Source organism: Phoenix dactylifera, chromosome 11 (assembly GCF_051530095.1).
Source record: "Phoenix dactylifera cultivar Ajwa chromosome 11, Ajwa_hap1_PhDact_Kaust_v1.1, whole genome shotgun sequence".
Taxonomy (NCBI): Eukaryota; Viridiplantae; Streptophyta; class Magnoliopsida; order Arecales; family Arecaceae; genus Phoenix; species Phoenix dactylifera.
Genome location: NC_143200.1, coordinates 2,397,490 through 2,413,609, shown reverse-complemented (window position 1 = coordinate 2,413,609; position 16,120 = coordinate 2,397,490). Strand labels below are relative to the sequence as shown.

Below are 16,120 nucleotides of genomic sequence, written 5' to 3'. Positions count from 1 at the left end.
AGTGAGCAAGTATCTCTCTCTCTCTCTCTCTCTCTCTCTCTCTCTCTCTCTCTCTCTCTCTCTCTCTCTCTTCTCTTTTTAGTAGATTTTCTTTTTCTAGTGAACAAGTATCTCATAGAACAAAAAGTAATAGATGAAACGAAAGAGAAAAAAAATCACAAACTAAGATGAGGATTTACATGGTTTAGCTAAATTAATCCGTGACCTATATATCAAGAGAGATCTATTCATTTAGTTCATATTCGCCACAATTTAAGAGCAAACTATGCAAGGGAAAAATCACCTTAAAAATGAAGACAAGTATTTATTTAGAATTTCCTGAAAAACAAACAGGAGGGTAAGTTGTCAAGTATGACAGAATCTCTTTCTTGTAGAGGCTTCAAAAAATTCTAAAAGAAAAGCATCACCATCCTGCACTCTCTCTCTCTCTCTCTCTCTCTCTCTCTCTCACGCGCACACAGACACATTTCAACTCTTGTAAGTGAACACCAATAACATGTCAGATCTCCTAGATCTGACATAGAGTTAAGAGAGGTAAGAGATTTGGCTTCAACACTGCTATATGAAATAACCAAACAAAATATCTTTGTTTTTACAAGGGTGAATGACTCTTGTTGAGATTCTAATTATGCAATTATCAGATTAACCAAACAAGCTTTGAACTCATGATAGTTAGCAAATGATCAAGATTGATTCATTGCTTAATTAAGCAAACATATTATCAAATCAAGACTGAGTTTCTATCTATTTTGTAAAGCCGAAGTATTTGTTTCCTAATTGAATGAGCCTATTAACCGAGCCAAGCCCAAGCTTTTATCTATGTTTATAAGAGCAGTTAGAGTTGCCTTGTTTATGAATCAAGCTTTAACCGGTCCCTGAGCTTGTCATGTATCTCAATTGGACGATGCCTGCAAGCAAGACATCCTAGTGGAAATTATTTGTTCTCCTCCAGAATCTATGGCTGAAACTGTTCTGCTAGATGAGATGTCATCCTCCAAAACTAGATTTCTTGAAGGCAATGATCTTGTGGAGGCTCCTTTCTCTCTTCGAATATTTGTTACCCTAGTGATAGGATGACAGCACGATTTTGTCCATATGGATCCAAGAACTTTTCAATCATATATATAGAACTGATGGTCAAATCGATGAGGTTTATGCAGTCTTTCTACAGCAATCTCATGCTTGATAGAGCCAATGCTCATCTGCATACCCAGTACTGTAGACTGTAGTAAGCATATCAGATTCAACAGCCATTATGTAACGTTTGAAAACGATCAGATCAGAGATCAGAGATCAGAGAGAGAGAGAGAGAGAGAGAGAGAGAGAGAGAGAGAGAGAAGTAATAAATCAAACGGAAGCTGTCATCACATTGATTCAAAACCCCACTTCTTCCCGTTGCTCGCATATACGAGGTCGAGGTTGAGGTTTAGCCGGCAACCTCAACGCCCAGGGCCAGGAGGGGACGGTGAAATGCTCCCCCTCCCGCACGTCCCATCAACCAAATTATATTTACGGTCACACACGGATTGGGTGTGAGTTTGGGTGCGGTTTCCGGGGAGTGGGGCGGGGTACGAAAAGGCCGTCAACGGCGACGACCGCAGTGCGGAGCGGGCCACGTCAACGGACATCGTCCAACGTGGTCGGGTCGCTTACCTGTCAGGCACTTAGACGCTGACAGTCGCCTCGATACCCGAGCTCGGACACCTACCCATTTCCCTCCTTCTCACTCCTGTTTTATTTATTAATACTTTACCCCACTGCCCTCCTTTTGCATGGAGAACATCCCAATACCCGGATATTTCACTACACCCTAGTCCTCCCCTCATCTCTCTCTCCTCCCCCCCCCCCCCCCCAAATAAAAGAAGACGAATTATTGCGGAAGTAGCTGGAGAATTATTCTGGTGTTCAGATTGATTCACACGCTAAATGAAGGAGAAAACAAAAAGAAAGAACGTGATAGGGATGGCATCATATCGTTCTAAATATTAGCCATGAAGCTAATAAATGGTTTCTCACGAGACATTTAGTGATCCAGGCACCTCTCTCCGTGAAGGAGTGATATTTCGCGAATGCAATAGCCAGAGGGCATGCACAAAGAGAATGAGAATGTTCTAGCTACGTTCATGCGTACATTTAAACAGAGAGCTTAAAACGGTAGTGTGACTTATATTGTTAGATTTAATTACATTATGTTGTTCTTCTCATTGACAGGTGCTATTGCTGTTTCAAGTCACTTCCAAGGTGCATAGATCCTCGCAAGCATACCGTAGCCAACAAGAGACTTGTTTAGGGTGTAATCTGCTGAGCACCAAGTTTTGTTACACATAAAATATTGAACATTATGTATTGCTACTGCAATATAAACATAAAGCAGTGGGAGTTGCCCTTCCTCATACTATCTGTCGCATAAAATTACGCAGACATCGTCTCGTAATTTGGAGTCGTTTGGTCCAAAGCGCATTAGGCTTCGGACGGGTCATTCTTTAATGGTTGGACGCACGAGGACTCGGATTTTTTTAATTTTACGGCGAGTCGACAGACAGTTTAATTCCAAAGTTTGTAGCATATCTAGTGAATCAATCCATTGTCGATATTTGTATTCAGTTTAATTCCATAGTAATGTCTGTTTTCAACAGTAGCAGTCAAAGCAACCCCATCGACCCGAGGATATGCTGAGTCCACGCGCATGCTAGCAGGACAGTGGGAGCGCTGCTAACGTGCACCATCCAGAGGAGGAGCAACCGTCAACAGAGTTGACCAGACGGCTTCCCTCAGCCGCAGACTTTGGCCATCTGCGCGCAGCGAATCGGCGTTTGATGGAAGCTTTGTCGCTTCTACTTCGAGATTACGCTCAACATAAAATTAATTACTACGAGGGAGGGAGGGAGAGAGAGAGAGAGGAAGAGTAAAGGATGAATACACCAGTTGGGAAGAGAGGATGGAATTCATTCTACCACTCCATTTGAACTTGGGAAGTGTAATTAAGAAGAATCACATCATCATCGTCTTCGAATACTGGATACAATCAAGCGCATCATTCTTGCCCTTCCATAAAAGCTTTGAATTCTCAATACGAGGAGGGAAGCCACGCAGAGAGAGAGGGAGAGAGCTGAAGCTGAGCGAACGTCTGGGAGTTGAGATGCGTCCACTTAGTGGACAACGACTGGCCGGGTCTAGTCTTGGCTATATGATAGGCCGTGGAAGGCTTCGGAAAGGAGGCAGCAACCGGTCTCGTCGCTGCCGCACTCCTCTTCGCCGCCTGCTCCCACGTCGACGTCGTCGTCGTCGTCGTCCTGTTCGGCGGGGTCAGACGGCGCGTGGGTCGAGGTGGTGGTGGATGACGCTCCACCGCCGTCAGACGGTGGCGGCGCCCCCGTCGCCGCTGTCTCGGAGGAGGCGAGCTGCTCGCTGGCGCGGCGGATCCGGTCGACGACCCGCTTGGTGAGCGTGACGGGACCGCGGCCGCCGATGGGAACGGGGTCGGTCAGCTGCTTGCCGTCGCGGGGCGGGGAGAAGATCACCGGCATGTACTCGTCGTTGTCGCAGGCGAACTTGGAGTTCTTGAAGTGCTCCTTCAGCGCCTCCAAGCCCTTTGACCCCAACCACCCATCAGTCCAAAAAAAAGAAAAATCCGAAGTTCCAAGATTAACGAGATATAAAGGAAAAAAAATGAAGTAATTCATTTTCCATATTCCTTCTACCGTCCAGTATTACAAAGAAATAATTTTATGTTACAATTAGTAGAAATTACCTGCAACCGAGCGTAGGTAACCTGGCAAATCTTTCGGGAGTTGAAGACCTCCCAAGGCTGCTTGTGGAAGGCTTTGTAGAGTCTGAATGCGGCCTCCGGAGATGTGAGGTTTACGAAACCATACCCAACATTGCATTTGTTGCTGAATTACATAAAAGAAAGGAATTTAGAGATCTTTTCAACCAAGGAGAAGAAAAGAATTCAAGCCATATTTTCTTCTCCAACGATGCTATAGTTTCTTTTTCCTATTAAAAAAAGAAAAAAGACAGATTTTCTGACTATTTTGACCATTTTTTTAAACAATTTCTGATCTGAAAGCTGCTTTTCAGTTTCCATTGTGATGTGAGAGAAGAAAAGGGATGCGACGCAGCTTAATTTAGATGCATAAAATATTATTGCTGATTAATTTTCCAAGTCTTCTGCTGTCATTCGGGCTTCGATGGGTCTTTTCCCACTAGTGTTTCTTTCTCCATGCCAATCCTCCAAAGTCTGCGACCATTAGGGTTTGCTATTCTCCATCTCCACTGTTCCTATCCGGTAGCTTATGATTTCCCACTTTGCTCCTTTTGTGTTTGCTAGGCCACTCCATTTCCATTTGGGTTACCCCCTCTTTACCTTGCTATTTTCGGCTTATTTCTGCATCTACCAGGCTTCATCCCAGCATCCTGCTGCCCTTCCTTTTTCTCTGATTTGGGCGTAGCCTTTTGGTCGGTCTTTTCTTTTTTTTAATAATAAAAAACAAAACCTTTAATCTAAGCAACGCAGAAAAAAAGAAAAAAAAAAGAAGGAAAGAAGCCACCTTTACTAAGTAGCATCATAAAATAACTCGCTCTACTTACTTGAAATCTATGGGAAGGTAGACGAAGTCGTAGGCGGAGTAGGGCTCAATCTCTTTCCCCTCGCCAATCTCCTCGTTGCAGTGAATGCAGTGGTTGTCAAGCATGTTCAACAGCAGCTTCTGACTGCACCACCGGCCCCCCAATTATAACCCATCACCCAAATGTATTGAAACAGCGTAATAAAGGAGTACTAAGAGAGAAAGAGAGAGAGTGAGAGAGGATGCTTGTGGGGAGGCAAGTGGAGACCTGTACTTGTTGGGGATGTTTCTAATCATGACGGTGGTCCTGGAATCTCTACAAGAGGATGCGGATTCCTCCTCCTCCTCCTCCGTCTCCTCCACTTCCTTGAACAGAAACCTCGACTCCCCGCCGCCGTTCTTCCCATGACGATTCTTCCACCCCTTCCTGCTCGACTGCTGCTGCTGCTGCTGCTGCTGCTTTGAAGATGGTGATGACGACGACGACGACGATTGGTAGCTGCTGCCGCTGCCACCTTTGTTCCTCCTCCCACCGCCGCTGCTACCGTCGCCGCCATTACTGTTTCTTGCGATGTTGGTGCCGGGCCTCTTCAGCAACACCACTCCCTTCCCACTCCCTCCACTTGGCGATGGAGCGCCTCCACTGCCTTCAACCCATCTGGTCCCTCTCAGAAGCCTCGGGGGTAGAGGATAGTCCTGGTGACCGGAGCTCCTCATCGGGTAATTGCTGCCGGCGCGATAACTGGAAGAGTTAATACAAGAAGCAACTTACAAGGATTGGAAGGAATCAGAGAAAGAAGACGATCGACCGGACCTTCTTGTCTGGCCACCTGGTCTGAAGAATTCAAGCACGAGTCGCCTCCCGAGGATGTGCTTGCCGTTGAGCTTGGAGAGCGCACGAGCGGCGTCTCGTGTGTCGAAGAACTCCGCTACCTTGAGATGTGGTCTTGAACCCATCTCCTTCACCTCTTTCACAGCTCCTGCAAATAAAACGAATTTATCTTGAAAGGGAAAACTAGGAGGCTCTTTCCCATAAAGAACAAAGAAAACATAATGAGAGATGAAGGCGACAGAGACCATTCCGAAGAAAGATCTCTCTCGTAGTATGCATATGTATAATCCCAAAAAAAACACAACAAAACAAGACATAGAGAGGGAGCTCAGAAATAATACAAACAAAAAAAATTAAACAAAAATAACTGAGTCGAAAAGCTGAACCCAAGAAGAAAGTGAAAGAGACGAGCCGACGAGAGGTTGATAAAGTAGGATTTTTTCCGCAATAAGAAAGATATATGGATGTTATTCAAAAGGATGGATGTAACATTAAAGGTGGTTATCGATTTAGTCGATGCTATTATCGGAAAGTTCTTCTCTTTCATACCGAAAGGCTCAAAGATTTCTCGAAGAGCAAGCGAGGAGACGTTGGGATCCAAATTGAAGACGACGATGGAACCCTGGTTGGGATCGTCGACTCCCCTTGCGGCAAACTGGGCCCAGACCGCCTGCCCGGCGATCAGCCCCCGGCCGCCCATCGGCGGGTGCATCAGGACCATCTCGCCGCCGGCGAGCACGCCGTACTGCTGCCCGAGCAGGCTCTGCTGCCGCACGTGCTGCTCCCGGATCTCCGCCACCGCCAACTGCGCGCTCCGCAGATCGAAGAAGTGGACGGTCACGATCCCGTCGACGGCCAGCGACCTCATCTCCACCGCCCGCACCCCGCCGAAGGCCTCCATCTCCGCACGCACCGCCGCCTCCCCCACGTACCGCGGCACCATGCTCAGAACCACCGCCCTCGTCGCCGCGCCGTCCCCCGCCACCCACGCCGGGCTCACGTACTCTTCCAGTGACGCCTGCGGGTACACCGGCACCGCCGGTGGAGGTGGGTAGGGGTAGTAAATTTGGGGCTGACCGAGGGCAAACTGGCTCGTCGGGTAGAACTCCGCCGCCCCCGGATCTAGAATATTCGCCCGCATCCCTTCCATCTCGCCGTCCACCACCACCTTCTCGAGCTCAGACAACCCCAAAATCTCTCCCGACTCCTCTTCGCGCGAGAGAGAGAGAGAGAGAGAGAGAGAGAGAGAGAGACCCGGGGATTTATTCGGCGGTACGGCGAGAGCGGTATTCCGGCGTGCGAGAAGGGGTTCCTTCCGTCCAAGGATGTGGAGGCTCAAGAGAGAGAACGGTAGGGAGGGGGGGCGGCCGGGAAGCGGAGGAGTGGGCAATTAATGCGGGGCGCCGTGCCGGCGCACGTTATAAACACGCCCTGCGACCCGCGATGTAACGGTCCCGGACTTTCTCCCCCGCGGTATATATATAACGGAGTACGTAACACTGTTATCTAGCTAAATGTACACCTATTTTCTCATATCGCACTCGCGGTGTCTCCCACTGCTTCGACAGAATGTTCTAGAAAGGGTTGTAAGACCTGTACCCAAAAAAAAAGGATAACGGGTGGTGTTTATTTATGAAGCGGCAGGGAATTTGAACGGGGATTACCATAATAGGTAGGGGGCCCGCCAACGTTTGCCACTGGCTTTGTGGATTATTTACGAGAATGCCTCTGGCAGCCGTCCTCGCGCCTCCTTTTTGATGAGGAGATGTGGAAAGGTATCTTGTCTTGCACCGAAATGGGGCAGGCCTTGGAATTCGCCTGCCTGCCGCGCCTGCTTCTTTCCCGGGGAATGAACACGCAAGCGGAAGAGGTGGAGTCGGAGGAGCAAATGGCTTGGAATTTTTAAGAAAAAAGAATGGTGGATCGAGAGAGAGAAAGAGAGAGGATCAGAGAGGATCGAAGTGGTCATATCTGGAGTTTAATGAGAACGAGATCAGGTGCTTCCGAGTCATCACCACCATTTGCAGCGTTTGTAGCCGCTGAGGATGCAACGAGGGTGGTCCATGGCCTTTTAGACGTCGGCAAAGATGGCAACGGGCATGAGAAGGCAGCTTTGCTTTTGCCTTTGCATGACACTTGTTGGGATAAGAAGAAAAAAAAAAAGGCAACGAGACCGGGAAAGGAAAGAGCAGGAGCTAGGACTGGTGATAGTGATGAGGCTGTGGAAAACTGGCGTGCAGAACTGTGAACTTGCTGGGTCGAAGTTGTGAAATGGATCGTTGGACTGTAGAAGCTTGTTTATATACAGAGGGGAAAAAAAGGTTACATTGCTTTCTTTACTTTCCATGATACAGTATTATTTCTATTGAACTTGGAAGTTTATAGTGGTTAATTAGTTTGCTGGATTAGATTGCTGCATTGTAATATTATAAAGTTCACACTCAATGCATGGGTATAACCATGAAATTATGTTGCTTGATTAAGACATTGAATTGCCTTAAAGTCTCCTGTGGCTGACCTGGTTTCAGATTTGTGACTTAACCATTGAAGGGGATAAGTGTTTTAGAATTTTCTTCCTTCTGCTAGTGTTTTCAGTTATGAATCATTTATCCAGAGTGAAGGTCAAGGATTCAAGGTAAAATTACAATTCACTTGTGAATATGATTGTATTTCTACTCATGCATATGTATCTCATGTGCTCTTAAGATGCTTGATAGATCAACGTACCAATCTAAACCCCATATACAATCATCATGATCACATTGAGAACTCAAAAATCTCTAAAAGCAGCAAAGAACTCAAAAACAGAAAAAAAAAATCTAAAAGTAACAGAGAACTCAAAAAATTGCACCCGCATTTGCTGACTAGATGGAGAGCAAACAGAAAGACTTGTGTACTTTTCCTCCTAACCAGTATCCGAATAGTCCAACACTGATTGCCCAACTTTTCAACAGCATTGGAAAATTCAATTTTAAATCAGCCACTGTATGCTTTGTTTCGTTACGTTCTTCATCCATCGCATTAAAAGGATGCTCATGGTTCTGGCATGGTTGGTGCAACTTGCAGATAGAAAAATCATAACAAAAAGATGAGAAAGTGAGGCTTCAGGCCGAGAAGGTGCAGATGGAGCGAATGATATAAGGCATTAGTATTGCACCTTTATTCATTCCTCACCCTGCTACAACATCGCATGCAGCAATTTTTTTAGAATTTTTCTACTAGGTTAGGTTTGGGTCTAACATCAGGACCTAAACACGAAACCGGATTGGATCGGAGTCATTCATGACCCAGTTCGACCTGACCCATTTGCACCTCCAATTGGCACACATGTGGACAATATTCGGTTATTATGGTATAGGTTTCACATAGGAAAGCACGTGAAACATGATTTTATCTCTATGATTCGATGCTTCATAACTAAATAGTTAGCTTTCGAGGTAAAGAATATAGTTTTATCTACATGATCCATTGCTTCACAGCTGATTAGTCCATTTTCAAAGATAACAAATAGAGGTTTGTCTATGTGATTTAATGCTTCATTAGCGTCTTTCCCATCCTGACCAACAGCAAAAGTTTGTAGGCTAAGTAAATGCCATATAACACTACATATCCAAGGTAGGCCGAGTGATTACAACTAATGAACATCTTACTAGCCAATGTAGAACATGCCAAGTAAGAGGGAAATGATTTAAGAGTAGGCCGAATATATAAGAAATACCTTGCTCATCAATGGAGAATAGGTCGAGTGACGGAGTAATTCAAGAGCAGACCAATAGTCTCTTAGTTACCATTTTTCTATGAGTGAGCAGCATTCTAGTAATGAAAGTTTTTGATAATTCAAGATAATAGGATCCACTATCACTACTCAATCTTTTTGGGTCCGGTGGCATGCTCTTGAATTTATCTGACCGGTAACATGGTTGATTTCTCCCATCCAACAAAGGCACCAACAATAGGTCAAGCTGCAATTTCAAAAGCTAAACGTGATGAACACATGATATTGTATAATATAATTAGCTTGATGAATACATGATTATATAATACAATTAGTTTTATTTTTTTCATGCAAGATTGCTTGGAAATTAAAAAAAGGAAATGAGGAAAAACTAACACAAAAATAATCATTAAATTTTCAGAGGCAACTGCAGAAATTACTTGATATTCTTAGTTATAGCCTCACTTCAAAATATATGGAAGATTTTAAAAAAATGGTTTATTGTATATAGTAATTCGTAATAGAAAGTTCGCCATCACTGATGTAGATCAAGTTGGCCTTCTTAGGCCAATATATCAACATAAATGGACACATATAACTTTATGTAATTCTCACTGCGAAGCGTAGATACAAGGTTAAAACTTACAATGCCGAGTCACCGGTTATTTGAGTTTCTAAGAGTCACTGGTTAAATTTCATATTCATCTTTTTATGAACATACATTACACTTGTCCTGTTGTCCACTTGCTACTACTTGTTAATAAGAAATCAATATTAAATCAGGCAGAACATGAGTATGCATAATATCATTACAGCTCCCTTATGTCCGCTTAAGTGGGATTGTCAATCCCGTAATAACGCACACTCTCTCTCACTCTCTCTCTCTCTCTCTCTTGGTGGTACAACGGTTGTTCATGCTGCTTTAGTGTGAGTACAATCCATAAAGTCGAGGAAAAAAAAATAGCATAAGGGTGGAGGGGCGGCTTCAAGGTATGTCCAAATGACCTCTTCCGAGTGGTGAGCAGTGAAGAAAGCAATCTAGTCTGCAGCACTATTTGCCTTCCGATACACATGAGCAACTTGAAATGAGTCTCAATCTCTCGCAATTATATGAATATTTCTGCGTATTGGATGGCCATTGCCGCTCCACTCTTCATTTTAGATGAAGATGTTGTCGGCCCTTAGAATATGCCTCCCAAGCTGCCTTTGAGCTCCCCCCAATGACTGTCATGTCATAGGTACGACGCCTTTTTCCAGCAGCCAACTCGGGGGGAGGGAGAGAGAGAGAGAGAGGAGTGTGCTTTGGAGTGCATCCATGAAGAAAGCGGGGGTGTCTTTATCAACTCTCATAAGATAATGGCGGATAAATGCGAGGAAGCAGGAAGGACGTGTACGGCCGGGCCCTGCCCCTGCCCGGCCCAGCCCGGCCCATGTGCCCCGGTTCTTCTCGTCAGACCGCCGCGCCCCGACACGTGATTCCCAAAGCCCCTTAATCCACGTGCGTCTCTTCGTTACTTGCACGCCCCTGTCCCCTCTCTCTCTCTCTCTACTTTTAAGTATATACTATAAGAAATCTCCATACATTCCTTCTTTTTGTTTATACGCGATTTCCAATCCCACTGCTTGTTTAATCCCCCAAACATGAAACTTGTTTATATTATGCATCATTCATAGGCATCATCACTTTATGGGCTGTAGGTTCTGCGTCCATGCTGTTGCGAACCCACCACCCCACCCCACAACCCCACACACTCAGTGGCTTAGGAGCTTACTAAATTAGTCCTGGTTCTTCCCCATAACAAACATTCCATCCGTGTGTTCTTTTAAAGCGGGGACTAAGCCCAGGCGAGTTCCCCCCTCGCTGGATGCATGCTTCTTTGGCTTCTGTCGTTGAAGAAGCGCACACGGAAGCATATTATTACAGTGCGTGCACGAGGCGGCACTGCGTTTTCTTTATCTCTCTTCGCTTTTGTCATTCGGGAGGCACCTCAATGCTGTCATCGCCCGGGGCCTCGCCCATCATTATTTGGTTGGAGGCTTTTGTGGGTGGGTCCCCCTGTGGGATGCCGCTGCTCCCTTTGATGGTTACCGCCCGATGGCTGCCTCCCCTAGTCACGGACTGCGCTGCCATCTGCTTGGCTTTGCATGCCCTGCAGGAGGCCGTCCCGGCTGCTGACCGGGGCCTGTAGCCCTTCATTTGGGGATTGAGTAGGCAATCAGGGAGGACGTAGGGTTTTTGCCCTTTCAAGGTCAGAAAACGTTTTCGCTGCTGCAAGGGCTTCCCATCCGTTCCATATCTTCTTCAATTTTCTTCTCTTTTTTTTTTCTTTCTTTCTCCACCTTGGTTGGACAAGTCTTCTGTGATCTTTAGTCCGAAGACGCGCGGGGCGCTGAAGCTCTCTATACTGGAGGTTCTAGGTGTGGGAGAGCAGGGGAGCCTGATGTCCTATCTGGGGGTGCCTTTATGTGGACGACGACTGAGGATTAGGGACTGTGTGTCCCTTGTGACTAGAGTCAGATGCAGGCTGGAGGGCTGGCAGTCTCATTCATTGTCTATGATGGGGAGGATTATTCTGGTGCGCTCTGTACTTTCATCTGTTCCTATTTATCTTCTATCCCACGTCGATATTCCGGTGGCTGTCTTGAGGTCTCTTGAGCAGTTGTTCAGGGAGTTTATCTGGGGGAGGAGTAGCGGCAGAGGCGGGATCCACTTGGTGGCCTGGGAGAGTGTATGCCAGCCGACCAGTGCCGGGGGGCTGGGAGTGCAGTCCTTGATGACGAGACGGGAGGTGTTAGCGGCGAGGCATGTAGTCAGATTTGTGCTTGAGCCAGAGAGCATGTGGTCCTCACTGATGAGGGCCAAATATGGTGTCTTGGTGCCTGGGGGGCGGGTGGAGCGTCACCACTCTCCGATATGGCGTGTGATGTGTGCCAGGGCTATGGTGGTGCTTCCGGAGATTAGATGGGTGATTGGTGATGGGCGCTCGATAGATGTGCTGGAGGACAGCTGGGTGACCGATTGGCCGATATGTCGTTTGCCGACCATGGTGGACTCTGCGAGATTAGCTAGGTGCAGGGTCAGGGATCTGCTGGATTCTGAGGGGAGCCATTGGAGGGTGGGGATGATCAGGGAGGTGTTTGGTGAGCAGTTGGCGGAGTTGATTCTGGCCTTGCCAATCCCCTCTGGAGGGGCGTCAGATAGGCTGCTTTGGACTCCGACGGGGCGGTCACAGGTGAGGGCCAGGGATCTTTTTGCGTGTTCTGCAGGACGCCAGTGCGACAGATCATGGAAGGATGGATATGAAGATTACGGATTCATCCACGGGTGGCACTTTTCATCTGGAAGGTGGCTTGGGGATGTCTCCCGACTAGGAGTCTGCTTGTTCGGCGTGGGATGGGGGTATCTCAGTTTTGTGAGACGTGCGGTGATATCGTGGAGACCATCGAGCATGTTCTCCTGCTGTGCCCTAGAGCTCGACAGATATGGCAGTGTTCTTCGGTCCCCTTGTTTGATGCGGCAGTCTCGACTCAGGATCTGTTGCGGATGTTGAGAGATTCCATGTGTAGGCCCAGGCTGGCAGCGGAGGGTATACTGAGGGCGTACCTGTCTTATCACATTTGGTTGGATAGGAACGCAGGCATATTTGAGGGGAGGCGGGTGCCTCCGAGGATGGTGGTGGACAGAGCGGCACGACATGCGAGGGAGGTTATGGCGGCTGCCACTGAGTTTTCTTCTGGGATGGTCAGGGACACCTGGAGTACTTCTTACGCTGTTTCAGCGCCCCTTTTCGTTACTGTCTCTTGGGTACCCCCACCCCTTGGCTATCTCAAAATAAATTTCGATGGCAGTAGGTCACTAGACGGTTTGACTGGAGGGGTCGGCTTTGTGATCAGGGATCACGATGGTAGGTTGGTGGCTGCAGGTGGGCGTCGGACTCCTGGGATCACAGTTGTTGGTGTGGAGCTGCGGGCTGCTTGGGAGGGCTTATCCTATGCCAGGCAGGTCCTTGGAGCCGAGCGAGTGTTCCTCGAGGGAGACTCTGCGGTGGTGATCGATTGGATCCGGGGGATGGACAGGTACGGTGACGGTCACCCCCTTATTCGGGAGACTCGGAGGATGGCTCAGATGATGGTCGGTTTCCAGATTGGTCATGTGTTTAGAGAGGCGAACAGGGCCGCCGACTGGGTCGCCTCTTTTGTGGCCCGGCATTCCGGGGATGTTTTGTGGACGTCTACTATAGACGCTCCTTCTCCTTTGTTGTCTTTTATTTCTTCGGACATGGCGGGTTGTACTCATGTTAGATCTATTTGAATGAGTAGCTGTTTTTACCAAAAAAAAAAAAAGAGCTCGAGGATTGAGGTGCAATTAAATGAGTTGGATTGGACCGAGTCATGGGTGACTCCGACCTAACTCGGTTCCTTGTTTGAATTCTAATGTTGGACCTAGGCTCAAATCTAATGGAAGATTGGATCGAGTCCATTGCTAAAATCCAGTCCCAACCTAAAAAATTTCGAGTCTAAGTTAAATTAGATGAGAACGACTGGCTGCAAAAATAATATGCAGTACTCATCAAACTAGATTATCTGGGGAATAGCCCATGCCTTCATGTTTAGGCATTTTCGAGGCTCAATTGTTACTTTGTTGTTACAAATGCTTATTATTCTTTAATAAGCCTTCAAAACCAAACAATGAAATTGTATGAATCATTCTATGTTTTGAATCGGAACGATAAACTCAAGCTGCAAAATACTCCTCGCATACAGGACATGCACATTGGTCATAAGGCATAACTTATAAAACAATCTGGAGGCGGGCTTTTTCGGGCCCAAATTGTTTACCGGATTTGGTTCGAGTCGAGTTGTAGAGTTGGAAACCCAAAATTCAAACAGATCAGGTTGGGTTGGGTCTGAATTCTGTAAACCCAAACCCGACCCAAAAAATGGAATGGATTCAATTTTAGAATTTGACCGGCCTCATAGATCCTCCAAAATGAGTTAGATCTAGTCTAAGCGGATCAGATCAGGTCACGATCAACCCGACTTATGTCCAAACTTACTTGAGAAGGACTTGTTTGCATCATTTTTATCTTGAACGCTACAAAAGTTAAGAGATTCAAAGACCATTATTAGTTGGGTTGCTCGGTTAGTCGGTATCCATGGAGATATGTGAAGTTAAAACACATCTTTAAGGAAGCTAGTAGTGCGGCGGATTGGATGGCATCTTTTGCAGCTAGCTTTGTGATTTGAGATTTTTTCTGCATCAAACTATTTCAGCACTTTTTTGTAATGTTCTGATTTTTTGATTCTTTAGTTGTATCTATCATCGGGCGGTATAATTTGGCCATTTCAACCCCTAAAAAAAAGGACCCAAATGTTTTATTTTTCTTAATTGTGTTAAGTTTAAGTTGTATAAAAAGGTGATGGATACCTGGCTAGCTAAAATTTGATGAAGGCGATCTCTGGTTCTTTTTATCTCCTCTTTCCTTCTTTTGTTCACTTTCTTTCCATATCATCGGAGGGTTATATCATTAGCACTCGCTAAGGCTACGTCAGTCTACACATCCGTTAAACAAAATCATTGGCTTAGGGCGCAAAGTTAGATTGATATGGTCACTTCATGACATCCAAGCTCGCTCCGTTGCTTCGTTGATTTCAGACATGGTGCCGAGAATTCGGGAAACTTGCTACTACAAGAAGTCGCTTCATAGGCCACCGCAAAAAAAGTAGATTAGGAGTTCATCATGTTGAAGGACCACAAGAAGGTTGAAAGTCCCATCAAAGGCATGTTCGGCTATTTTTATAGAATTAGGTTAAAAATTCTGTAGGATTCGTAGATTAAACTATTTATTTAAGCATGGCTCTGTATCGATCAAACTTCATCCAATCCAAATCTTGTGGGAAAAAAAAAACTCCTCCATAGTTTTTTTTTTTTTTTTTATGCAACCCAAAGACTAGGATCTGAGCTGAATTTAGATAAACTTTCAAAGAATGCAAGCTATATGGGCCAACAAGCCATACTCCTACAGAGTTTTCAGCCTAATTCTGTAGGAATATACAAATAGGCTCTAAGGTGTTACGGCATCATTTAAATTTGTTACTCCAAGTAAGCCAAGTAAGTCACATTGGCAACATCATAATTAAGGTTCCACCAAGCTGTATCCGAAAAGGATTCACCTTCTATCACACAATGATTGCTTCGAGATTTATACAGGCGGATGATAAGGGAGTTCGGGGTGTTTTGAGATATCGACATCATGAGACCGATCATTCTTTAGTGCAGAAGATACAACCCGAGCCCTCCACCACATATTCTGCCTGCATGGTGTCAAGGCCCATTCCTGGAGACAGCATGTAATCTTTGCTTGGTAGATATGTGGATGGTTATCCAACGAATATAACGGTCAGGATGTCTCATACAAGAAGAAGCACATAAGTCTGCTGATTGGGTTGCAATCTATGAGGCATCTCATCCTAGAGCACATTACTGAGATTCCATAATTCCAGCAGCACAAATTGTTCTTTGCTTCAATTTGATCGAGACCAACTTGTTCCTTGGAAACATTAGAGAATTTATAGGCCAACTAACTCTATTTGCTGCGCTACTCCTGCTTTTGAAGTGCCCTATTTGACATGTCCCATTTTGATTGAATTATTTAATTTGTCATTTTGTCTTTTTGCATTGGTAAATCTATAAATATCAGCCCACAATATGGTAAACTAATGAGATGCATAAAGCTAATGAATTAAGATTTTGAGTAGCTTCAATCTTGGAAAACTCAGAAGAATATCTTATAGGATCAAGATAAAATATTGAAAGAGAACAAGTATAGAAGTTTTGTTGTCATCGAGCCTAGAACAACCCAATAAAGGCTAGAACTTTAAGATTCAGATTAAGCAGTATAATGGATATGACATGTAGCCATAAAGGATGACATATACATCCTGAAGTTACAGCTGCATGTAATGGGTCCAATAATAGTTACCAGGGTGGAAGTCAAAAGTTGG

At 45.7% G+C, this 16,120-nt stretch overlaps 1 protein-coding gene across 2 annotated transcripts; it reads right to left on the bottom strand.

The window, feature by feature from the left end:
* Window positions 1-2,930: 2,930 nt before the first annotated feature.
* On the bottom strand, window positions 2,931-6,823 carry LOC120111430 (protein terminal ear1 homolog). Of its 2 annotated transcripts, none has more exons than XM_088706383.1 (6): window positions 5,950-6,823; window positions 5,383-5,548; window positions 4,843-5,295; window positions 4,591-4,713; window positions 3,752-3,893; window positions 2,931-3,590 (listed from the first exon to the last, which is right to left on the bottom strand). In XM_088706383.1, exons 1-6 carry the CDS (start codon window positions 6,548-6,550, stop codon window positions 3,174-3,176), a joined length of 1,902 nt encoding a protein of 633 aa, XP_088562509.1. In that variant the 5' UTR covers window positions 6,551-6,823; the 3' UTR covers window positions 2,931-3,173. The 2 variants fall into 2 exon arrangements, with proteins under 2 accessions (XP_088562509.1, XP_038984415.2); XM_039128487.3 differs by having other exon boundaries at window positions 4,837-5,295; window positions 5,950-6,821.
* Window positions 6,824-16,120: the final 9,297 nt, after the last annotated feature.

Excerpts from the sequence above, each read along its gene's own strand:
- LOC120111430 (XM_039128487.3), bottom strand. The coding sequence starts at position 6,550 with ATGGAAGGGATGCGGGCGAATATTCTAGATCCGGGGGCGGCGGAGTTC. Across the intron at positions 4,714-4,836 it reads AACATCCCCAACAAGTACAG|TCAGAAGCTGCTGTTGAACA; the intron begins GTCTCCACTTGC and ends CCGGTGGTGCAG. Across the intron at positions 3,591-3,751 it reads TTACCTACGCTCGGTTGCAG|GGCTTGGAGGCGCTGAAGGA; the intron begins GTAATTTCTACT and ends TTGGGGTCAAAG.